Source organism: Erpetoichthys calabaricus, chromosome 4 (genome assembly GCF_900747795.2).
Source record: "Erpetoichthys calabaricus chromosome 4, fErpCal1.3, whole genome shotgun sequence".
NCBI lineage: Eukaryota > Metazoa > Chordata > Cladistia > Polypteriformes > Polypteridae > Erpetoichthys > Erpetoichthys calabaricus.
In genome coordinates this window covers 333164436-333191281 of record NC_041397.2, presented here as the reverse complement: position 1 = coordinate 333191281, position 26846 = coordinate 333164436, and the positions used below count along the sequence as shown (strand labels likewise).

The 26846-nt window shown below is 41.5% G+C and overlaps 1 protein-coding gene across 1 annotated transcript in view; it reads left to right on the top strand.

The window, feature by feature from the left end:
* Positions 1 to 26846, top strand: part of LOC127527614 (tripartite motif-containing protein 16-like protein) — a 43403-nt gene that overhangs the window by 1385 nt on the left and 15172 nt on the right. Inside the window, exons 2-5 of the mRNA XM_051926733.1 lie at positions 647 to 738; positions 2456 to 2689; positions 5653 to 5815; positions 6930 to 6995. Of these exons, the coding sequence (XP_051782693.1) occupies positions 647 to 738; positions 2456 to 2689; positions 5653 to 5815; positions 6930 to 6995 (555 nt within the window). The remainder of the gene's footprint in view (positions 1 to 646; positions 739 to 2455; positions 2690 to 5652; positions 5816 to 6929; positions 6996 to 26846) is intronic.

Genomic DNA, 26846 nt, shown 5'->3' with positions numbered 1-26846 from the left:
TCTGCAAGTGGTTCCAGCTACTATACTTTAATTGAGAAGTCTTAGCTTTTGTTAATAAAATTCATTTTGACTATTTCAGTTGACAAGGTGGAACAAGACTGGGGGTCGATTACAGCAATGTTCTTTTGGTTACATTTTTTACACTGTCACTTGTTGGGATTAATTGGCTTTATAACTGAAGTCATCACAAACACTCAACTCTTGGTGGCTTCAGTTATCTCAAATGACAACACACATCATAACATTCTCATAAATCTGAATGATGTGTGTAGGTCCTACCATTGCAGCCATTGCACATCTTGGGGTTTTAGACATTTCTTCTGAAATCCCCAATCTTCTACATCTCAAAAATTGACTTATACGCCAGTGTGTCTTCAAACTCTTCGATTTATTTGTGGCACTATTCAAAATTAAACTTCATTTTCACTCCAGCTGGAAAATTTAAACTTTCTTTTTGCTATTTATATTTGTTGAGTCAAATCTGGGTGTCACCAACAGTGTCAATACAAGTGTGACAAAAAAGTAAGTTGGATCACAAAATGTAAAACCAAATGTGTTGTAAAAGGACTCAGAAAGAGAACAAGAACTCAAAAGGTGAAAGAAAATTCTGATAAGACCAAGTGTGTCCTTCTGTGTGTCCAAACAGAAACTGACAAGAGTGAAATCAAGAAGAGACTTGAGGAAAGAAAGAAGACCCTGAAGGAGATGGAGATGACAAGGGCAGTGGAGAGGATGAAGGTGAGTGGAATTAAGATGACACATCAAATTAAAGGAATCAGAAATGAATGATGACAACCAGAAGAGCCAAAAGAGCTTCATTGGCAATGACAAGTAGAGGCCAAAAAAAGGGAGACAGAGAGAAGATGTTTTATTTTATCTTTCATTGCATTTTACAGTCAACAGTGTTTCTTGTTATTTCATGACCGATTCAGACAGGGTGACCCTAAATTAGTGAAGGATGGATTCATCCGTCTAAACCCATGCTTTTCTTGACTTGTGTTGCTCAATCTTTTTCTTCTACTAATTGTTTCCATTAATACACCAGTCATACATGCTTAAGCTTACATTAGTACCCCTCTGGTTCAAAGGTAACCCATCCCAGGACACATTTTCAGGTATGCATTGTGCCTTCTGATCTCCTCTTCAGTCGTACCTAGACTAGCACATGGCAGAGGTAAAACGTTTGACACAATCACCTCAGCTTTGCTCTTTCCTCTTTGTTTCTCCAGCAGGCCTGTCAGCCAATGACAGCAGGCCTTGTTCAATTTCAAGTAGATAACATGGACAATAACATGTGTTGGCCAGGAACATAACATCCCATCTAAGAAGGCTATCTAAGGCTATCTAAGAAGGTCAGGAGGAAACCTTCATCCCGACTCCCATAGTAATTCAATCCCATACTCTCACTACTTCCCTCTTTCTGGGGACTGGTTTTGAGGTCAACATTTAGGGTCTTTCACTCCTGCCTACTATCTCAGTCTCTTTTGACTCATCATCTACCTGTAAAAGGTCCTGAAAACAGATGGACATCTCCAGCTTTGTGGTTGATGACCCTGACCTCTTGCATTTATATTAGACTATGAACCCCTACTCAATGTCTTGGCCTAAGTGACTTTGGAGTGTGCACTAATCTCCTGCAACAGCCATACAAATTTAAGCCATAGTAGCAATGGCAGAGTTACCTGTAGTAATGAGAAGTTAACAAATGAACTAGCAATATATCAACCTGGGAAATGTAGACTCAAAATCCTGACTTTGGCATTGGAACAGAGATGAGAGACAGTAAATAATCTACAGTGGTCCATGAAATTAAATGGTCAGAATTTCCTGGCCAACCACAACACGATCATGTTTGATATCTCCAACTGATTGGTTTGACATTATGACCAGCATGGAGCCCCCAAAGCAGAACACAACTACACAGCACACAAGTCTCTGCTCCCAAAAGTCTCCACAACCAACACACAAGCTTTTCTTTATAATACCTAAACTCCGTTCCTTCTTCTAATCCCCAATCCACCTCACCTGGCTAAGCAGGAGAGACTGATCTTTAACTTCCAGCACATGCGAGAGACACCACCCCAGAAGCCCTTCTGGGTTAGGGTTCTCATAAGACAAAAGGTGTTGTCCCCTCAGTAGATCCTTCAAATAGCTCTAAAGGACCTCAAATGGGCAAATTGCTCAGACATCATATCCCATTTATTCTTGAAGGCACCCAAATGGAAGCACTTGAAAAGGGACACTGCATGAAAATATATAATGGGGAAGCTTTCTCTCACTGCCCCTCCACTAGTCTAGTCTCCTGTTGAGTGAGGCACCACCAAACATCTTGACCAGAAAAACTGCCAATCCAAAAACGTATCCTTTACACCATCAGATACCAACAGAAGTGTCTCATGACTGGTAATTCGTATCATCAGGTGACTCAATGCAATGTATTTCTTTATTCAATCAGATATCAGCAGAACGAGAGGTAGCGGAAAATGAAAAGAGATTCAAGGAACTGATCCACTGCATTAAAGTAGCTCAGAATAATTTGGCTGCGAGGATTAGACAACAAGCAAAGGAAGAAAAGGAGAGGGTTGAAAAAGCCACGAAACACTTAAAGCAGGAGACTGAGGCGCTGAAGAAGAAAGGTGATGAACTGAAGAAACTTTCAGAGACCAAGGACCATGTCCAGTTCCTGCAGGTGAGAGCAATACTTCACAGGGAATCAGATCAGATTGGGGTGTGTGGGACCTGAGAACATTTAGAAATTTAATACATCTGAGGAGTTTTTACATCATGGCAAGAAAGGGCCAACAAAGAATGCCTTTTTATATTCCCCTAATATTTCTCTTTCCACCTTTCCTTGTATCTACACATGTCTGTGTGAGGAACGAAATAGGTATGAAGTGTACGCTCAAATAACTTTATATTAAAAGATGCCACCTGATAAAAGATGACTCCCCTTATATTTTACACCCCTCTGTCAGGTCACCTTCCCAATGTCACTGTCCTAAAACTCATCAGATTCAAATCCTTCAAACTCCACATTCTAGTCTTGTCCCACTTCTCGCGACTGTCTCTTGTGCTGTTAGGTCATTTCTCTAATATGTAGTTCTACAGATTATGGAGATCCTCTTCTTGATTAATACTTCACACATCACAACTCGGTTTCTCACTGGCCTTCTTTCCTCTATTTAGTTGAGGATGGTGATGAGCACACAAAGTCTTCATCACGAGGTACACCTTCCATTGTGTCATTACACTCAACAGCTTTCTTCTACATGTGTAATTGTGTGCATTTAATTAATTTCATCTCAGAACTCTGAAAAGCCCAATGTCTTGCTCTTTGTGTCAAGTCAGTTCTTCACCCGTCTGCCCGCTGTCTGATAACTCGCCCTCATAATAATAATAATAATTCATTGCATTTATATAGCGCTTTTCTCACTACTCAAAGCGCTCAGCAAGGAGATCAGAATCTCTTTTGGCGTTTACGGGATTCCAACCGGCAACCTTCCGATTGCCAGTGCAGATCCCTAGCCTCAGAGTCACCACTCCACTGTGGAGACCTAGATGGAAAGCTTATTGAAAGTCATGTCGATGATACCTTGTTTCCCACTACACTGAAATTCTCTTGTCGTTAATAACCAATAAATGATTGAGAGGTAATCTCCCCATTTAAATCTGAGTTGACTGTCCATCACAAGTGTGGTGCGGACACCTAATATATTTTACTGGTTTGTCTGATCTGTCTCTCTGTTGTGTCGTCTTAAATGTGAACCCTATCTCTATCTGGGGCATATATAAAAAACTGGAAGAAAACAAGCAGGCATTGTGGGCAATAACGAGGACCTTTGTGCAGTATGGTCTGTTGTGACAATTTCTGGGAAGTTGCTATGTTGATTGATGTCAACCTACAGTTGAATAAGGAGCATAGAATGGAAAGAAAGAAGGAGGAAAACAAAACACAAAGTTTATGGAGGATGAAACAGTAGACGTGGACCATCTAAGACCACAGAGAAGATTGTCTCACTTGGATATTGACTCCTCTTTTGTTTTAGATGTGGCCACCTTGAAGAATTTCCCAGGTTGGCTTTTCCTGAGCTGACGTAGTATATCAAGAAAAGAACGGGACAGTTTGGAGAATCGGGGAGCTGTAGACATTCTTTTTAGTCTGGGGTAGTGCACTGGAGACTGTGAAAAAGACCAACACTTCACGCTAGAAGTGATAAAGCTTTATGAACATCATTGTTCAATGTTATCATCATTTTTCCTCACGTGTTATTTGTATACTGTATGTGTTGGGTGTGTTGGGTTATGGATCCAATTGTTGTCACTTACTTTTGTGACTTGTGTATTGTTTTTTATTGCATTTTGTTCTCCTCTCTGTCTGTTTCACAAACACCAACAAACTGGGCACTTCTGTAGACTTTGCAATTCTATAGGAGCCTCCAGCATCTGCCCATAAGAACATGATGGAAGTCCTTCACTGTACCACCATTATTAGAGTACCAAATCCAATGATGTGGCTCAGGGTCCAGCATTCTGTACCCCCTGACCTTTGGTAATATCAACAAATATGGAGCCACTTTGACTACGGTTACGAGACCCTTGGTGACCAACACAACCTCATAGCAAACTCCTATCACAGACTTGTTATTGGTACTCTGAAGATCCAGCTTAGGTCCAGTAGGCTATCTGGCACCTGCTAGGAGAATGAGGCTGGACCCTACCGGACTCCAAGACCAGGCTGTTTCTAGTGTGAGGAACCTGCAGATTTGGGTATGACTGCTGAACCTAAGGTGATGTGGAAGACCTACCATGACAAGACCCTGAAGATTGCTGAGGAACGTGTTGGTGCTGCTGGTGTTCCTAGACGGAAGTATTTCATCTTGAAAGACACCCTGGATCTCATCAAGAGGAATCACACAGCGCACAGCTTGGTGGCCACTTCTGTCTGTACCGGGAACTGAGAAAGACGTCTGCGAGGGCTCTGAGGGCAGATGAGGTGGTGAGCAATTAACACACCATCTATTGTCTAGTGACCCACATCCTGCTTACAGAAGAACCAAAGCATTGCACACATTCAAGTCTGTTCCTTGGAGTGTCGCCGTCAGGACAGGTGATGGAACAGTCCTTAAGGATAACACTGCAGTTGTGACCTGCTGGGCTGACTACTTTGAGCAGCTGTTTAAAGCTGATCTTTGGCTAGGAAGGTGGACATCGCTAAGTCCACGGTTCTTGGGGCTGATCTTCCAATTAGCTGTGAACCCCCCAATTTCATTGAGATAATCCCCTTTATCTCATAAGCATTTTCAAAGTGAACTGCCAGTGGTTCAATGGCGATTGCAAATAGCAGTGGTGACAAGAGGCATCCTTGTCTAGTACCACATTCTAGTTTGAAGTACATGTAGTCTTAACTATTTCTTTATATTCATTTCTTCATCATATTTAATCTGCCTGTATCACAGGAAGGGGTCCAAGACCAGTTTTAGGTTGACTTGCTTTCCATATCATTTCCATGTCAAATACATCACTTAAAGTATTGGTGAATTATACCGGTATCATCCTGGACAGGGTGAAGCATTATACACTAATCCATTTTAACACATGTTTGTTTTTGTTGGCCCTCTCTGAAACCTTATCTCTTCTTCTCTCCTGATGCAGAGATGGTCAAATGAGATTATTTCCCTTCCTACTGAAGGAGACTCGATCAACTTCAAAGCTATAACTGAATTCACTTCTGAGGACCTGAAAAAGGAGCTTTCACTTCTAAGGAAGAGTCTGGAGAAGATCAGTCAGTGGGACATTAAGACATTGTCTCCATCAGGTACAACATCTGTTCATGTTGTTGTGAAAGGCCACTAAATGTTGTAACCACAAGGGGGTGCCACTGAGCACCAATCCTCTAGACACAATAATGCAGACAGAGGGTATTTATTGAGCCCCAACACCTTCTTCACTAGAATAATAACAAAAGGCATTTCAAGCACAGTCCTCCTTCTCCACTGCCTCCCGACTCTTGACTCAATCCAAATGAGGTAGTGAGCTTTCTTTTGCACCCGACAAGGAATTGCTTCCGGTCTTTTGTCCCAGTCATCTGGAGCACTTGTGCAGAAACCCCAAAAGGTTTGTATTTCTGGACTCCTTTTTCCATGCAGCCCTGCAGGTGTCCTAATCGGGTTTAGCTGTGTGGGGGAATGACCTGATGATCCTGGAGAGTCCATTCTCCCAGTCCTTCCATTACAGCCTCCTGGCCGGGAATGAAACCTTCTGTTGTTCCAGCCAGGATGCCTGTGCTCCGTCATGGGCACCCACAATGTTCTCTTATTGTCGTGTTTAGAAGACTGATAAGTGGATAATGAGTGGCGTTATGCTTGAAGGAGGCCCGTTTTATTTTATATCTCACTGTCTGGAACCTGAGAGAAGATGCTGAGTTCAAAGTCTACAAGAAAGCCAACTTTATTCTAATCACAAGAGGAACACTGGGGGTATTTATTCAAATGGCATCTACCACTTCAATGCACGCAGACATGGGGTTAGACACAGTGACCAGTGGCCGGGTTAGATTGTTCCCCACATCAACCATCAGGTGACAGGTGTGTTACACTCCGAGGCTGTGATCTTTCAGTTGCCTTGGTGGCGCCACAAACCTGTAGTTGTCTCCGTGACGGGCAAGGAACCCTCGCCAGATGCATCATCTGCGTTTTGGCGTGCGCTACAGTTGGGAGGGTGTCAAGAGCTCGGAAATCTCAACATATTTAGAGACTTGTATGTTTGCACACTGCATGCTCTCTCTGCACTTGTCAAGTTTTGAGCTTTAGCTGCTTGTTATTTTGTGTTTTATTTGAACTGCAGTGCATTTGCAATACATGTTTAAGAATTTAACTAACATTACACAATGCCTTCTTCAGTTTATGTCATTTTCTTTTTTTTTTTTTCAGGCCATAAAGCTCCAATTTTTGTCCTACGGTCTCCTGAGCCTCAAAACAGAGATGAGTTTATACAATGTGAGTTTTTGCTTGGCCTCTAGGGATCATCGCCAACAGAAATGATTTCTCTTTTAATGTCTGAGGTCAGGATATGATAACAAAGTGTAACCATCAGAAAGAGCCGTGTGAGTGTCGTGTGAATGATGAGAAGGAAGTGTGGGGGTCCTGAGACGGGTGCCTTATGGGATAGAGGGACTCGAGCAGTGAATCACCAAGGCAGTCATTGGACTTGAGTCTCTTAAGCGCCAAGTCCACCTGTCACTCAAGTCCTTTTACTTTTGTCTTCATTCTTTCTGTTTTCCAGTCTCTCCTATCTACTGCCGTTCTATTTCAGTTTAATATTGATTATAATTTATTTATGCAGCACACTTCATACCATGAAAGAAGACCAATGTTCATCACACACACAACAGTATAAACAACAACTATCCATCCATCCATCCATCCATCCATCCATCCATCCATCCATCCATCCATCCATCCATCCATCCATCCATCCATCCATCCTCCCATCCATCCTCTTCCGCTTATCCGAGGTCAGGTCGCGGTGGCAGCAGCTTGAGCAGAGATGCCCAGACTTCCCTCTCCCCGGCCACTTCTTCTAGCTCTTCCGGGAGAATTCCGAGGCGTTCCCAGGCCAGCCGGGAGACATAGTCCCTCCAGCATGTCCTGGGTCTTCCCCAGGGCCTCCTCCCGGTTGGATGTGCCCGGAACACCTCACCAGGGAGGCATCCAGAAGACATCTTGATCAGATGCCCGAGCCACCTCATCTGACTCCTCTCGATGCGGAGGAGCAGCGGCTCTACTCTGAGCCCCTCCCGGATGACTGAGCTTCTCACCCTATCTTTAAGGGAGAGCCCAGACAGGGTAGGAACATAGATCGACTGGTAAATTGAGAGCTTTGCCTTGTGGCTCAGCTCCTTTTTCACCACGACAGACTGATGCAGAGCCTGCATCACTGCGGATCCGCCTGTCGATCTCACGCTCCATTCTTCCCTCACTTGTGAACAAGACCCCGAGATACTTGAACTCCTCCACTTGAGGCAGGATCTCGCTACCAACCCTGAGAGGGTACTCCACCCTTTTCCAGCTGAGGACCATAGTCTCGGATTTGGAGGTGCTGATTCCCATCCCAGCCGCTTCGCACTCGGCTGTGAACCGATCCAGAGAGAGCTGAAGATCACGGCCTGATGAAGCAAACAGGAGAACATCATCTGTAAAAAGCAGTGACCCAATCCTGAGTCCACCAAACCGGACCCCCTCAACACCCTGGCTGCGCCTAGAAATTCTGTCCATAAAAGTTATGAACAGAATCGGTGACAAAGGGCAGCCCTGGCAGAGTCCAACTCTCACTGGGAACGGGTTCGACTTACTGCCGGCAATGCGGACCAAGCTCTGACACCGGTTGTACAGGGACCGAACCGCCCTTATCAGGGGGTCCTAAAGTACAACTAACATACAAATATACAGTCATGTGAAAAAGTAAGTACACCCCTTGATTTGTGTTTCTTTTTCACATATGTGGACATATCATGGTTTGGCCTTCATTTAAACAGTATTTACAGACAATGGTAAGGTTATTGAAATAAAAAGCAAAATTAAAATTTGATTTTGCCACAATTTTTTCAATTAAAAATGAACAAAAATACCTCTTCAGTCTGTGAAAAGGTTGAGACCCCCCATGTCTCTAATAGCTGCTGTTACCTGTCAAGTTGGTGTTTTCTCTGAACATCTAGCAGTCACTAACTGGGACATTGGTGCACCTCTCCATGCAGAATTCCTTCAGCTGTGTGAGGTCTAGGGGGCTCATTTCAAATCCCCCAGAGTATCTTGATGAGATTCATTTCAGGCTTTGACTTGGTCATTCTAGAACCCTCCATTTCTTTCTTTTCCGCCTTTCCTTGGTGAATTTGCTGGGATGTTTAGGGTCTTTGTCACATTATATCTTGAAGACCCCCTGTAGTACAATGAAGAGTTCTAGGATGGATTACATCAGCGTTTCTCAACCTTTTAAGTATTTGCGACCCGAGTTTTCATAACAGTTTTAATTGTGCCCCCCTAAGGTTTTTTTGAAAAGAGCCCACTAATACCAATTTGTTCTTTTTTAATTAATGATATATCATAAATGCATATTTTATTATACCTATTTAACTTTTACCAACATTTATCTAACTCTATATTTATTTTTCTAGTATCTGAATGTAGTTTAACTTCATTTGTTTTGGTTTCAATAGATGTATTTTTTATATTTTCGATTCTTGTTTTCTTTTTTACACATCTTCACGGCCCCGTTTTTGGTACTTTGCGCCCCCTAGGGGGGCCGGCCCAACAGATTGAGAACCACTGCCATAGATTTTCGATGATACTCAAGTCAGGGGACTGTGACAGCCGTTTCCAGAACATTCTACTTCTCCCTCTGCATGAATGCCTTTGTAGATTTCCAACTGTGTTTTGGCTCATTGTCTTGTTGGAATATCCAACCCCTGCATAAGTAACTTCAACTTTGTGACTGATGCTTGAACATTATCCTGAAGAATTTGTTGATATTGGGTTGAATTCATCCGACCCTCGACTTTAACAAGGGCCCCAGTCTCTGAACAAGCCACACAGCCCCACAGCATAATGGAACCTCCACCAAATCTGACAGTAGGTAGCACATTAGAACACTCGAGACGAGAACAGGCCATTCAGCCCAACAAAGCTTGCCAGTCCTCTCCACTTATTTCTTCCAAGAAAACATCAAGTCAAGTTTTGAAAGACCCTAACGTCTTACTGTCTACCACACTACTTAGTCGCTTATTCCAAGTTTCTATCGTTCTTTGTGTAAAGAAAAACTTCCTAATGTTTGTGCGAAATTTACCCTTAACAAGTTTCCAACTGTGTCCCCGTGTTCTTGATGAACTCATTTTAAAGTAACAGTCTCGATCCACTGGACTAATTCCCTTCATAATTTTAAACACTTCAATCATGTCACCTCTTAATCTTCTTTTGCTTAAACTGTAAAGGCTCAGCTCTTTTAATCTTTCCTCATAATTCAACCCCTGTAGCCCTGGAATCAGCCTAGTCACTCTTCTCTAGCCTAGTCCTGTTTTTCTTGGAACGCGGTGTTGCTCTTCCGCCATGCAAAGCGCTTTTTGTTTTGACCAAATAACTCAATTTTTGTCTCATCAGTCCAAAGCACTTTGTTCCAAAATGAATCTGGCTTGTCTAATTGAGCATTGGCATACAACAAGCGACTCTGTTTGTGGCTGGCGGGAGTGCAGAAAGGGCTTCTTTCTCATCACCCTGCCATGCAGATGTTCTTTGTGCAGATTGCGCTGAATTGTAGAACGATGTACAGATACACCATCTGCAGCCAGATGTTCTTGCAGGTTTTTGGAGGTGATCTGTGGGTTGTCTGTAACCATTCTTCGCACCTCCCTTTTTGTTACTTTGCACCTCCCTCGGGGTTGAGAACCACTGGATTACATGATGGTGACTGTCCAGGCCCTGACTGACCAAAGCAGCCCCAGATCAGAGTGCTATACACTTGGTATCAGGTTCGACTGGTCAAATGCTGTCTTTGGTTTGCACTAAACGTGTCTCCTGATACTGGGACCAAATATCTTGATTAGGCCTGGGAAAGTTCATGCGTTAATTGTTGCGACTTACATGGCCCGTTAAACGTGTTTAAAAATATTGCCACATCTAGTGATGGCAACGAGGCCATCGCCTCAGGCACTGCTTAGGTCAGGGCAGCATTTTCATGCAGTTTTTTTTTTTTTTTACATTACAAAACAGTAATACCAAAAAGTTAAACCTAAAGAATTAGATATACAGCCAGTACCGTATTTATTTATATACCACCTTTAAAAATATGCAAAAATTACATTTTTATGTACAATTTTCAGATTACACGGTTCACGACACCTTGCCACATGTGAGTACAGTGGTATATGGGTGTTTAATTTCCTTGCTTTATACGGTACATAGCAACATAGGTGCCAAGGGGTGCGAGGAAAGGGGGTAGGAAGGGGGCTTTACGGAGCCAAATTAAAGGAAAGTAGCAAAGGTAAAGATCCCACTCTTTTCCATTTCTTAGATTTACTTATTTGGCTGCCGTCTTTATCCAAGGTAACTTGCGTCATTACTGCAGTGGGCTGCTGCCTTGCCTGGGGTTTGTTTCCTGCCTTGCACCCTGTGCTGGCTGGGATTGGCTCCAGCAGTCCCCCGTGACCCTGTAGTTAGGATATAGAGGGTTGGAGAATGACTGACTGACTAATTTGTGTCATTTATAACACCATTGGTTACATTTATTTATTTACTAGCAAGATACCCGCGCTTCACAGTGGCGAAGTACTGCCTTCAAATTGTTATTAAGAAGAAAAGTAAACCTTTTTAAACTGAGGGAAAATAAATCAATAATTATTTGTTAAGGATCTCTTTGTATACCACGTTGTCAGTTCGCCCCTCCGGTTGTAATATGACCAAGCTGTGTGCTGAGCTTACTTTTGAGCATGCAACGTACAGTTGGCCTTGTGAAAAGCAGTCCTGCCTCAAATCAATGCCAACCTTTTGTAGGGTCTGTCCCTGAGACTTATTAATTGTCATTACGAAGCAGAGCCTTACTGGAAATTGGAGGTGTTTGAATTGAAATGGGAGATCAGAGGGTATAACGGGGATGCGAGGAATAAAAACTCTCTCCCCTGAGCCACCGCCAGTAAAAATAGTTGCCTCAATTAGGTTCTTTTGCAGACACGTGACCTGAAGTCTCGTGCCATTATAAAGTTTCAGTGGCTGTACGCAAATCCACAATTGGCTTTTTTGAGCCAATCCTGTTGTTTTCATATGAGCTGCTTTTTATTATTGGGATCGTACCTAGAAACAGAAGCTCTATTAACTTGTGGATTTGCTTGCGAATATTTAGCGACAGCGTGTCTATTAGCCTGTGGATTTTTCTGCGAGTATTTAGCGGCAGCGTCTCTATGAACTTTTGGATTTGCCTGCGAGTATTTAGCGACAGCGTCTCTATGAACTTGTGGATTTGCCTGCGAGTATTTAGCGGCAGCGTCTCTATGAACTTTTGGATTTGCCTGCGAGTATTTAGCGACAGCGTCTCTATGAACTTGTGGATTTGCCTGCGAGTATTTAGCGACAGCGTCTCTATGAACTTGTGGATTTGCCTGCGAGTATTTAGCGACAGCGTCTCTATGAACTTTTGGATTTTACTGTGAGTATTTAGCGACAGCGTCTCTATGAATTTGTGGATTTGCCTGCGAGTATTTGGCAGCAGCGTCATGAAGTTGTTTCCGACTAGCTGAATCAGAAACTGTACCACGACGTCTGACGCGCCTCCTTTTTACTGTTTTATCACAGCTTGGATTGCTGCTGTCATAATCGGGTTGAGTTTCATGGTTTGTTTCAATTACGTTAGTATTTGCAAGACTTGTTGTGTTGAAGTGACATTCTGCATCTGTCAAGCGTTGTAAGCATACAACCGGTTTCATCGATAACTTCGCATCCAGCTTTTGAAAGTTGAAACATTCATAAACATCAAAGTGTCCACTACTCAAATTGTCACCTGTGATGATGTTTAAGAGGCATTGGCGGTTGTCCAAAGGTAGAAAAAGGTGGACGCAGGACGCAACCCCACCTCACACAGCGACCGAGCTGCAGGCTATGGACATATATACGTACGCAAGTAGGATTCAGTTATGGCCGTTATACGTAGAATTTCGAAATGAAACCTGCTTAACTTCTGTAAATAAGCTGTAAGGAATGAGCCTGCCAAATTTCAGCCTTCTACCTACACGGGAAGTTGGAGAATTAGTGATGAGTGAGTCAGTGAGGGCTTTGTCTTTTATTAGTATAGACTAGCAAAATACCCGCGCTTTGCAGCGGAGAAGTAGTGTGTTAAAGAGGTTATGAAAAAGTAAAGGAAACATTTTAAAAATAACGTAACATGATTGTCAATGTAATTGTGTTGTCATTGTTATGAGTGTTGCTGTCATACACACACACACACACACACACACACACACACACACACACACACACACACACACACAAACATATATATACATATACATATATACATATCTACATATACACATATCTACATATACACATATATACATATAAACATATATATATATATACATATACACATCCACATATATACACATATCAACATATATATATACACATACATATACACACATACATACACACACACATATACATATATACATATATACATACATACATATATATATATATATATATATATATATATATATATATATATATACACACAGACACATATATCAACATATACAGTAATCCCTCCTCCATCGCGGGGGTTGTGTTCCAGAGCCACCCGCGAAATAAGAAAATCCGCGAAGTAGAAACCATATGTTTATATGGTTATTTTTATATTGTCATACTTGGGTCACAGATTTGTGCAGAAACACAGGAGGTTGTAGAGAGACAGGAACGTTATTCAAACACTGCAAAAAAACATTTGTCTCTTTTTCAAAAGTTTAAACTGTGCTCCATGACAAGACAGAGATGACAGTTCTGTCTCACAATTAAAAGAATGCAAACATATCTTCCTCTTCAAAGGAGCAAACAAATCAATAGGGCTGTTTGCTTTTAAGTATGCGAAGCACCGCGGCACAAAGCTGTTGAAGGCGGCAGCTCACACCCCCTCCGTCAGGAGCAGAGAGAGAGACAGATAAAAAAATCAATACGTGCCCTTCGAGCTTTTAAGTATGCGAAGCACCGTGCAGCATACTTAAAAGCTGCACACAGAAGGTAGCAACATGAAGATAATCTTTCAGCATTTTTAGACAAGTGTCCGTATCGTCTAGGTGTGCGAACAGCCCCCCTGCTCACACCCCCTACGTCAGGATCAGAGAAAGTCAGCGCAAGAGAGAGAGAAAGTAAGCCGGGTAGCTTCTCAGCCATCTGCCAATAGCGTCCCTTGTATGAAATCAACTGGGCAAACCAACTGAGGAAGCATGTACCAGAAATTAAAAGACCCATTGTCCGCAGAAACCCGCGAAGCAGCGAAAAATCCGCGATATATATTTAAATATGCTTACATATAAAATCCGCGATGGAGTGAAGCCACGAAAGGCGAAGCGTGATATAGCGAGGGATTACTGTATATATTTTTACATATCTACATATATATATACATATCTACATATATATATTTACATGTCTACATATATATATATATATTATATATATATCTACATATATCTACATATATATATATATATATATATATATATATATATATATATATATATATATACAGTGCATCCAGAAAGTATTCACAGCGCTTCATCACTTTTTCCACATTTTGTTATGTTACAGCCTTATTCCAAAATGGATTAAATTCATTTTTTTTCCTCAGAATTCTACACACAACACCCCATAATGACAACGTGAAAAAAGTTTACTTGAGGTTTTTGCAAATTTATTAAAAACAAAAAAACTGAGAAATCCCATGTCCATAAGTATTCACAGCCTTTGCTCAATACTTTGTCGATGCCCCTTTGGCAGCAATTCCAGCCTCAAGTCTTGTTGAATATGATGCCACAAGCTTGGCACACCTATCCTTGGCCAGTTTCGCCCATTCCTATTTGCAGCACCTCTCAAGCTCCATCAGACTGGATGGGAAGCATCGGTGCACAGCCATTTTAAGATCTCTCCAGAAATGTTCAATCGGATTCAAGTCTGGGCTCTGGCTGGGCCACTCAAGGACATTTACAGAGTTGTCCTGAAGCCACTCCTTTGATATCTTAGCTGTGTGCTTAGGGTCGTTGTCCTGCTGAAAGATGAACCGTCACCCCAGTCTGAGGTCAAGAGCGCTCTGGAGCAGGTTTTCATCCAGGATGTCTCTGTACATTGCTGCAGTCATCTTTCCCTTTATCCTGACTAGTCTCTCAGTTCCTGCCGCTGAAAAACATCCCCACAGCATGATGCTGCCACCACCATGCTTCACAGTAGGGATGGTATTGGCCTGGTGATGAGCGGTGCCTGGTTTCCTCCAAACGTGACGCCTGGCATTCACACCAAAGAGTTCAATCTTTGTCTCATCAGACCAGAGAATTTTCTTTCTCATGGTCTTTGAGTCCTTCAGGTGCCTTTTGGCAAACTCCAGGTGGGCTGCCATGTGCCTTTTACTAAGGAGTGGCTTCCGTCTGGCCACTCTACCATACAGGCCTGATTGGTAGATTGCTGCAGAGATGGTTGTCCTTCTGGAAGGTTCTCCTCTCTCCACAGAGGATCTCTGGAGCTCTGACAGAGTGACCATCGGGTTCTTGGTCACCTCCCTGACTAAGGCCCTTCTCCCCCGATCGCTCAGTTTAGATGGCCGGCCAGCTCTAGGAAGAGTACTGGTGGTTTCGAACTTCTTCCACTTATGGATGATGGAGGCCACTGTGCTCATTGGGACCTTCAAAGCAGCAGAAATGTTTCTGTAACCTTCCCCAGATTTGTGCCTCGAGACAATCCTGTCTCGGAGGTCTACAGACAATTCCTTTGACTTCATGCTTGGTTTGTGCTTTGACATGAACTGTCAACTGTGGGACCTTCTATAGACAGGTGTGTGCCTTTCCAAATCATGTCCAGTCAACTGAATTTACCACAGGTGGACTCCAATGAAGCTGCAGAAACATCTCAAGGATGATCAGGGGAAACAAGGTGCACCTGAGCTCAATTTTGAGCTTCATGGCAAGGCTGTGAATACTTATGTACATGTGCTTTCTCAATTTTTTAATTTTTAATAAATTTGCAAAAATCTCAATAAACTTTTTTTCACGTTGTCATTATGGGGTGTTGTGTGTAGAATTCTGAGGAAAAAATGAATTTAAACCATTTTGGAATAAGACTGTAACATAACAAAATGTGGAAAAAGTGATGAAGCGCTGGGAATACTTTCTGGATGCACTGTATATACATACAGTAGCAAAATATCCGCGCTTCGCAGCGGAGAAGTAGTGTGTTAAAGAGGTTATGAAAAAGTAAAGGAAACATTTTAAAAATAACGTAACATGATTGTCAATGTAATTGTGTTGTCATTGTTATGAGTGTTGCTGTCATATATATATATACTAGGGGGCTCCGCCCCCTGCTCGCTTCGCTCGCCAACCCCTGGTGTTGGGAATGACAAAGAGCGTGATGTATGAATGAGATATAGAATAGTGTGACGGTGTAGATGATGCAAATAGAAAGCAAACAATAAAGTGTGTGGCACAGTGTAAAGGTTTATTTGAAAATTTCTTTGTACACGCCGTTTAAGTGTAAAAGGTAATTCCAGCTCAGAACTTGTAAGGTCATTTAAGATGGTTATTGTTGTGATCAGAGTCAAGTTTGTCAGAGCTTAGAAAGAGTTGTGTCTCTCCAGGAAGTAATGGAATGACTTGGGTATTTATGTTTTCCACATTAATAGTTTTTTGGACATAATATAGTGCGTTGTGTTAAAAGGGGCATTTGGTCTAATGAGATTGCTGTTCCAAATCTCTCTGTAACTAAGTCGTCGCAGATAAAGGCTTGAGGAATTGTAATAATATGTGGCTGAAGTCCATCTGTATTGGTGAGTGTACCATCTCTCAGTTGTAATAAGCAATTGTTATGATCTGGTTCTGGACATCGTATCTTTTTTACTAACTGTATCTTTTGAAAGCAATGCCAATTGTCTGCGTATTTTAAGGTGCACTGAACAATAGCTGAGTGCATGGCATCTGGAAGAATAGCTAATCACTGTCTAAAATCTCCTCCTCATAAAAGTACCTTTCCTCCAAATCGAATATTATTATTCATAAACGTTTGTTCATGCCATTGAACATTCATCAATAAACAACATTTTTTCAAGACGGATGTCACGTGCAGTGCCACCGTTAATGTTCATAGTGGATTCCGATTTGTAGGATCTAATGAAGTTGATAAAGATTTCACTTTCAGGTACATCGTCAGTTATAAGCTTCTGTAGATATTCAGGATATGAATGTAAAGAAGGCAGTCTAATTTGACCCTTTTGACAACAACGTGTAAATGTATAACTTGTATTGCCAGTTGTTTCTTCAGGGAAGTGAACTGAATGACAATGATTGCAAATGACATTCATTAATCCGAATGAATTTTCCTGGTGTATGTTTTGCTTGTGCCGTTTGAGAGGCGCGTTGTTGCATGTGTAGTATTTGGGACGTGTTGTTTTGGAGCTGTAATCGATTTGCCTGTGCTGTGTGAGACGCCCGTTGTAGCCTTCGCTGCCATTAATGTATGTCTGAGACGGGAGGTGTTTCGTTTTGAATCCGTGCCTGTTGCGATGCAGCACTTTGATTGATAGTTTGCGTCATGTGGATCTAGGATGTAGATTTGTGCATATTAAATGAAGTATTGTAGGATCTAATGCAGTTCATAAAGTTTTTAATTTTAGGTACATCGTTAGTTAGAAGCTTTAGTTGAGCTTTGCGTTTTTGGAGTCGAGTCATTTTTTCTTTTAGAAATATGGATAAGTAATAAGGAGTATTGCACTCACTGTTAATATGGAGCCTTTTCTGCGGTTGAACGGTTAATAATGCTTTATTGTAAGGAGATACACCAATGCTGCCTAGTGTGAAGGTGTTGATGTTCACTTTAGAATATGTGGCTTTGGGTGTCACTTCTTATGGATGTGTGTGTGTGGGGGGGGGGGGTGTTTGAGGATTGTTGTCGCGCGAGCGTCTTCTTTCTTTTTGTGTTCCTGTGTCTTGTTGAATCCCCCTGTTTGTGTGTGTCCCGTCCCTTGCTTGTAGGGTCTGTGGGGTGGTTTTGTGTTCCATGGGCTTGTTGAATCCCCCTCTTGGTGTGTGTCCCGTCCGGTGCCTGTAGGGGGGTGGGGGGGGGGGGTGCCTTGCTGTTGTGCGCGAGCCTCTTTTTTTTTTTTTTGGGTCTAGTTTCGTGTGCAATGTGTTTCGTGCTTTGCCTGCGTTTCCTCATTTCTCCATTTTTCCTGTGCTCACTCCTTTTTTCTGTGGTCTTGTCCGCCTCTCTCGCCCTCTTTTGTCCACCTTTCTCGGCTCCTCAGCCGACTCTCGCGGACTCTTTTTGCGCCTGCGCAGTACGTCTTTTTGCAGCTACGGCCCATTGCCGGATGTGCCTGCGTCCATCATCCGGTTTAGCATTCTCGGTTAGTAATATGGATATATATATATATATATATATATATATATATATATATATATATATATATATATATATATATATATATATATATATATACATACACATATACACATATATTATGTATATACATACATAAACACATATATTATATATATACATACATAAAAACATATATATATATATACATAAACACATAAATTATATATATATATATATAAACACATTATATATATATATATATATATATATATATATATAAACACATATATTATATATACATATACACATATATATATATATACTAGCAAAATACCCGCGCTTCGCAGCGGAGAAGTAGTATGTTAAAGAGGTTATGTAAACATATATATACATATCTACATATACACATATCTACATATACATATATACATATACATATACACATCCACATATATATACACATACATATACACACATACATAAACACACACATATACATATACACATACATACATAGTGCGTTGTAACACGGGCTGTGATTGTTACATGGGAGGGAGACGACAAATCACAGCTTCCCACTTTCTAATCGGGCCTGTGATTGGTGCTTTGACTGATGCCCAGATCTCACAGTATGTCCCCTTAGGAGAGGCGTTAGGCAAGTGTAATTGAATAGCGGTGCTGCAAGTTTAGCTTTACACCTGTTTTTAAGGCTTATTGACTGAAAGGGGCTTTCATGAAAAAACTTAGGGCTTTGCTACAGGATACACCCTCCACAAGTTAAGGAAGTAAAAATAAAGGTATATATTTCTGTTTTATTTAAACCTTTTAAGTTTGTATGCGGGCAGTATGGTGGTGCAGTGAAAGGTGCCAGTTAGGAGACCCAGGTTCGCTTCCCTGCGTGGAGTTTGAATGTTCTCCCCGTGTCTGTCTGGGTTTCCTCCAGGTACTCCGGTTTCCTCCCACAGTCCAAAGACATGCAGGTTAGGTGCATTGGCGATTCTAAATTGTCCCTGGTGTGTGTGTGTGTGTGGGTGTGTGCGCCCTGCGGTGGGCTGGCACCTTGCCCGGGGTTTGTTTCCTGCCTTGTGCCCTGTGTTGGCAGGGATTGGCTCATGTATTTAGGATATAGCGGGTTGGATAATGGATGGATGGACATTTGTATGCATAGCCCCATTTGCCCGTTTTTGTTTTTTTTCATTCTTCAGTAATATTTCAGCAAACCCGGAGCTTGTCAGTTCAAATCCTGGTACTGACACCACTGTGTGACCCTGAGGAAGTCACTTCAACTGCCTGTGCTGCAAAAAGCAAAAGTAATGTAACAAATTGTACCTCAGATGTTGTAAGTTGGTGGAATAAAGGCATAAGTCAAATAGATAAATATGTATTATACACATAGGAACTATTCATTTATTTTCAGTTAAGTCATCTGCAGCAATCCTTTATAAATGAGGGTTTCTCCTTTTTAGATAGTGCAAACTGTTTCTTCTTCATTGAGGTTTTCTCTTGGAGAGCTTTTTTCATTTCATTGAAAATTAAAGCAGCAGCTGCCAAAATATGTAGCTTTCTTATTAATTTTTCAACATTGTGTAAAATAACTTTATAAAGTAACATAAAAGGTTTAAATACTGGTTATCCTTTTACACTAAAATATTACTAAAGAGATACAAAAAAAGTAAAGTGCATATGTTGTTTTTCTTTAAGGAGATTAAATATTACTGAAGAAAAAAAAAAAACTAAAACAGCCAAATGGGGCTATGCATACGAACTTAAAAGGTTTAAATAAAACAGAAATATATATTTTATTTTTACTTGCTTAACTTGTGGAGGGTGTATCTTGTAGCAAAGCCCTAAGTTTTTTCATGAAAGCCCGTTTCAGTCAATAAGTCTTAAAAAGAGGTGTAAAGATATTGACAATAAGCTACGCAAACCCACCAAGACATTCAATCGTTTAAATCAAGGCGCGAGTCGAAAAACACCATCCCATAATATTAGTTAACGATTAACACATTTCAATATGTATTGTAAGCATACAATACAACTGATAATATGTTGTGCTTATTTATCTGGTGTACCGACATTTTTGCGCGTTTAACGGCTGAAATCTAACGTGGTTTGTGCCCTTCAGAATGAAAACAGTTTGCATTTAACTTTTTAATAAAAAGCGAGCTTTTAAGTCTGAGAATTCACTCCGTAAATGCACACGTTTAATTCTTGATCACTTCAAACAACTGAACTATCCAGAACATTTCAGGCATACATCCAGCATTCAAACTATGTATAAAAAGCACAACTGTTAAAGGAATTCAGCATTTCTTAATTGAAAATGTTCCTTTAATCCTCAACATGTCTCAGTGAGTCGTTCTGGTGGTTTTACTTGACATTGTGATATTCTGGTTAATTGTGTTTGCAGTTGAGATGTTCTTTCCTGATTTATACTTGTTTTCTCGTTAATATTTGTTTAGCTGGTGTTAGTGTTCTGATTAGAGGTTATTGGTCCTTTGATGTCTTGACGGTTTCTTCTTAGAACAGCTCCTATTACGCAATTCCGTCACATACTGGTCTATTGTTTCTGCGCTTTTCTGGAAACATGTAAAAAAACTTGTGCCACTCAAACGTCACATTGAGCTTTGGGTTGCAATACGTTTCGAATTTTTCAACTATTTTGTTCAATTTCATATTGTCTCCATCTTCTTCAAACTGAAAATTGTTATACACCTCTAGCGCCTTTTCGCCAATTACATGTAGAAGCATAGACGCTTTCATTTTTTCACTTTTCCTATCTGCTTCAATTGCAGCAAGATACAACTCGAATCTCTGTTTAAATCTTTTCCAGTTTTCAGCTACATTTCCCTTTAACTGGAGATTTGGTGGGGGCTGTAATCCTAACATATTTTTTTTTCTCTTTTGCTAGAACGTCTTAGCGCTTTCTGATCACGTTTTCGGGTTACTCACAGACACGCGACTCGTTCAAAAGCTGAACCTCTTCTTCAGATTCCTCTTCCAATCCGCCACTTCTGACACCATGTAGTGATCTTGTTAGGTTCGTAGTTTAATCAATACACAGGATTGAAAGATATAATAACTTTTTAATAGACAGACTTTAGAGACATTTACTGTACAAGTTAGTAATCGTTCTTTAGTTCACGCCCATTCTCCTACTTGCATCGGCATTCACAGGCATTACTAATCATTCTGTAAGTATCCCTTAATAGACCTTACTAATCAGCTATCATTACAAAATCCAATGTGGTTTGTGCCCTTCAGAATGAAAACAGTTAGCATTTACCTTTTTAATAAAAGGCGAGCTTTTAAGCCTGAGAAATCATCCCGTAAATGCTCACATTTAATTGCACGTGTTAATATGTATGCTTACACGGTATTAAAAGACACTCAAAAATTAACGTCATTTACCTTCGTTCCCGCGTTTGACTCGTGCTGTAAATCTCTTCCTTATTTTTAGTTCAAGTGATTACGTAGGGGGAGTGATAACGCGATACGTGACTCCGCCTCCTCCATTAGAGTATATGGACAAAAAACAGGTCCCAGTTATGACCAGTACACGTAGAATTTCGAAATGAAACCTGCCTAACTTTTGTAAGTAAGCTGTAAGGAATGAGCCTGCCAAATTTCAGCCTTCCACCTACACGGGAAGTTGGAGAATTAGTGATGAGTGAGTGAGTGAGTCAGTCAGTCAGTCAGTCAGTCAGTGAGGGCTTTGCCTTTTATTAGTATAGATTAATACAGCACTTCAAGGCTGATCAAAGTGCTGTACAATAAAAACCCAACATATCAGACACACAATAACCAAAGGGTACAAGAAACAGAAACACATAAGAGCTGAAGAGACTCGTAATAAAAAGTACACAGATAGTCAACATATCATACTGGGTTAAAGTCCGAGGAGTTAAAGTGTGACAGGTGTCTGTTCACACTCACAGGAAATCTAACTTAGACACCATTAAAATATCCAACTACGCCACCCAGTTTTATTAAGAGACTGGGAACTCTTGAGATTTACTGATAATAGCACACAGGGTTCTTTAAATTGGGCTGTGACTAAACACACAATGCAAAACACAACAGTAACTTCTATTACCCAAGACAATCTAGTAAATTAAAAAAGATACAACCGAACATAACAAAAAATTCTAACAATATCTGGTATGAAATTCCCTTTTTTTTTAAAAGGAAAGCAGGCAGTCTGCACTCTAAAAGTCCGTTAAAAACAAGAATTGTGGTGCAGAGTCCAGTTTGCGCACTGTGTTACCCCAACACTTCATCATTCAACTGTCCACGGACGCACTCTGTTCACCGGACACTCGTTTCCCAACAGAAGTTTTGTCAAATCGTTGAATGCCCGTCAGCGTCTCTTCATCGTTCCTTTTTTTTCCACTCTGGGCTCCTTGTGTTGCTGTGACCTCAGCACACCTCATTTCTCGTCTGCCAGCTTTGTTTGGTCCTTTCATGCGGCTTCCCTCTCTCGCTGGACCCACAACTGGCGTCTCCTTGTGGAGCTGTCTCTTCCTCTCTGGAAGTAAGTGTTGCAGTCCTTGTGCCTCAGGTCGTGCCAGCCAGGTACCCTCATCTGCCTACGAGCCCCTGTGCTCTGTCCGAGTGTCTTGGCAGCGTTCTCAGTGGGCCGTCCCTCTCTGCCTTCTCCTTCCCAGGAGTTTAAATCTCCTTCAGTCCCTGCCATTATCAGTCCTGGACAATCAGTTTAAACAGTATTGTTACCAACCATTAATGAGTACAGATCTGCTGATTAGAAACCAATATTGTCAAACATGTTAATTTCCAAGTCAGGTAAATACAGACATCCTCCAAGGAAGCAGCAGTTCTTTTATCACAACTTGGTATTGTTTGTAATCTCAACCAGCCAAAAACTTCAAAGCGGTGACTCCTTTGCAAGACAGCAAACACCTCCATCCTGCAGACAGCCTTTTAACTTCTTACCCCCAGTCCCAACAATGGGTGCCTAATGGAACCACCCAGTGTACAAAACGTCCCCCTCTGACAATAGGATGTTGGACTTTTTAGATGATGGTTTGGAAGAGCCAGTTGTCTATGAGGGCTACATTCTGCAGGAGATGTCAGCTTATCCAGCACCTCGAGTTCAGGGTCGCTGAACTGGAGGAGGAGTTGGCTGACTTGCGTTGTAATAGAGAATTGGCGGACTTGGCCCAGGTGTCCTTTATAGAGATAGTGTGCACCCCCAAGGTGGCGCGGGAGGAGATTCCAGACCAGACAGGTAGAATCAGGTGGGTCACGGTCACAAGGCATAAGGCAAAGGGTTCACACTGTCCGGGGGCATCAACCCCAGAATTAGAAGTGGCAAACTGTTATCATGTCCTTGCGGTCCTTGTCTCTGATAATTCTGAGGTGGTAGGCAGGGATGAGGAGCCCCAACGGGCCACCTCAAAACCAGTTCCCAAAAAGAGAGAGGTAGTGATAGTTGGGGACTCGATCATTACGGGGATTGAAGCGCAGGTGTGCTCCAGAGAGAGAGAGTCTCACACGGTGTGTTGCCTTCCGGGAGCACAGGTGGGGGACCTCCCTGGAAGGGTGCATAGGCTCTTGGCCAGAGCGGGGGTGGATCCAGTTGTCATTGTCCATGTTGGAACAAATGACATACATAAGGGTAGTCTGTCAGTTCTGCGATCCAAATTCAAAGAGTTAGGTGCTAAGCTGAGGAGCAGAACTGACAAGGTAGTCTTCTCTGAAGTTCTGCCTGTGCCACACGCCAGTCCAGGTAAGATTGAGGAGATTAGAAGGCTTAACGCGTGGCTCAAATCTTGGTGCAGGGTAGAAGGGTATAGGTTTATGGGGCATTGGGACTCCTTTTGGAACAGATGGACCTGTTCCGCTGTGACGGGTTACATCTGAACTGGAGGGGCACAAATGTATTGGGGAGGCGTATGTGTAGGCTAGTCGAGGATTGGGGGGGCAGGGAGTTTAGGACAGGCCAGGTTTAGATCTATACATGGAGGAACAAACAATGGTGTAGAAACAAGAATGCATAGTAATGTAAATTCTAAGCAAACATTTAAATGTAGAAGGAGTAACACATTAAAAATAGTTTGTCTTAATGCTAGATGTAAAAATAAGGTAAGTGAGTTGGAGTTGTGTGTAGCAGAGCATAATTATGATATTATAGCAATAACGGAAACCTGGCTAAATAACAAAGATGAGGAGGAGTGTAACATAGAGGGATACACATTATTAGGAAGGACAGACAGAACAGAAAAGGAGGTGGGGTTGCTGTTTATACCAAACAGGATTTAAATGTAAGTCTTCTTCAGTTGGATGATGAGCCCCATCTTAGTGAGGACATGTGGCTTCGCCTGGAAAATATTTGGGAAGAGGTCTTATTTTAGGAGTGTATCATAGACCACCCAATTCAGACAGTAACTTCAACACACATCTTTATAGTAATATCAAAAAAGGCAAGTTTACAGGGAGATATTATAGTCATGGGGGACTTTAATTATCCAAATATTAACTGGGATAACCTTACAGATGGAGGAGCACAAGAGCAGGAGTTTTTAGAAGTAATCGGTGACTGTTTTCTAACACAGCATGTTAAAGAGACAACACGGGGTGAAGCCTGTCTGGATTTAGTATTTAGTAATAATTAGGATAGAATTGAGGGTGTCGAGGTGATTGGACCAGTAGGGTCACGTGACCATAACGTAATACAATTCTCAGTATTTTGTAAGAGTGCAGATGTAAAGACTAAAATTATTAAGTTGAACTTTGGTAGGCTAATTTTGAGCAGATGCGACAAAGTCTAAGTAGATTACACTGGGATAAGCTTTTAAGTGTGGAGACAGTCGAGGAGCAGTGGAACAGGTTTAAAAATGTAATGCAGGACAGATACAGACCTAAATTTGGAATTTATAGGAAACTAAAAAAAAGTCCACGGTGGATTAATAAAGATTTAAAAAAGAAGTTGCAAAGGAAAAAACTGCTTTATAAGGAATATAAGACTAATGACTGCAAAGTGAATCGTAGAGCGTATGAGAACATGAGGGCAACCATTAAGAAGGATACCAGGAAGGCTAAAAGACAGTTGAAGATGAATATAGCAGATAAGGTGAAAGACGACCCTAAGAGATTCTTTGAGTATTTTAGTAGTAAAAGAACAGTCAAGGAGGAGGTCAAGTGCATCAGAAATAGTAAAGGGGAATTAAAAGATACAGACAATGAAGTAGTGGATGCCTTAAACTTACATTTTTCTGAGGTGTTTACAAGTCAGCAAGTGGATAACCTCAGAGCAGTAACAGGGACTACTAAGGAGGTACTGAGGGATTTGGAAATTGTAGAGGGAGAAGTGCTGATCAGATTAAATAAGCTGAAATCGAACAAATCACCAGAACCAGATAATATTTAGCCTCGAGTTCTTAAGGAGGCTAGTGAGTACAGATATAAACACTTGACACATATTTAGGATGTCACTGCCACTGGACAGATTCCGAAGGACTAGAAAATGGCAAATATCATCCCATTATATAAAAAGGGTGACAGGGCAGATCAGAGCAACTATAGGCCAGTAAGCTTAACATGAAACATCACAGGAAAATTAATGGAAGGTTTTATTAAGGATAAGATCGAGCAACACATGGCAAGGACAGGAGATATTAGGAACAGTCAGCATGGGGTCAGAAGAGGGAGGTCATGTTTGACTAACATGCTGGAATTCTATGAGGAGGCAACAAAAGGATACGATCAGTGACTGGGCTGATTCAGGGCTACAGGGGTTGAATTATGAGGAAAGATTAAAAGAGCTGAGCCTTTACAGTTTAAGCAAAAGAAGATTAAGAGGTGACATGATTGAAGTGTTTAAAATTATGAAGGGAATTGTGCAGTGGATCGAGACGGTTATTTTAAAATGAGTTCATCAAGAACATGGGGACACAGTTGGAAACTTGTGAAGGGGAAATTTCGCACAAACATTAGGAAGTTTTTCTTTACACAAAGAACGATAGACACTTGGAATAAGCGACTAAGTAGTGTGGTAGACAGTAAGACATTAGGGACTTTCAAAACTCGACTTGATGTTTTATTGGAAGAAATAAGTGGAGAGGACTGGCGAGCTTTGTTGGGCTGAATGGCCTGTTCTTGTGTAGAGTGTTCTAATGTTCTAATGTTCTAAGACAGCAAGTGAAGGAGCCTGCCTAACATGCAATGCCAAACGGCTCCAGATTTCCACCACTGATGGTTTTCCAATTGGAGTCCAGGCAGGTCAAGTGACTTCCTCAGGGTCACACTGGAGAGATTTGAACTCACAGCCTCAGGGTTTGAAGGCCAGAGCCTTAACCACTGTGCCAGTGCCCATATGCATACTGAATCTTTGAGTGGCACACTAGTACCTCTGTATTTAACTTTCCAGTCTGCCTTGTAGCTTACAGTGCTTACTGCCCTAATATAATGACAAAATTCTTGTAAAGAGAAGTGTGATGATTATCGATACCCATGAGTCCAGTTTACAGTATTGTTGTGAATTTATGCAAAGAACACGATGTAATCATCCTCACAGGTGGCACAGTGGTAGTGCTGCTGCTTTGCAGTAAGGAGATTGTGGGTTTGCTTCCCGGGTCTTCAATGTATGGAGAGCACTTTGAGTAGTGAGATAAGCGCTATATAAATGTAAAGAATTGTTATTATGCGAGACATGCACGGTGTCAGCTTTTAAGCAAGGCAGCTGCCACTGAGAACTTTTTTTAGCATGCC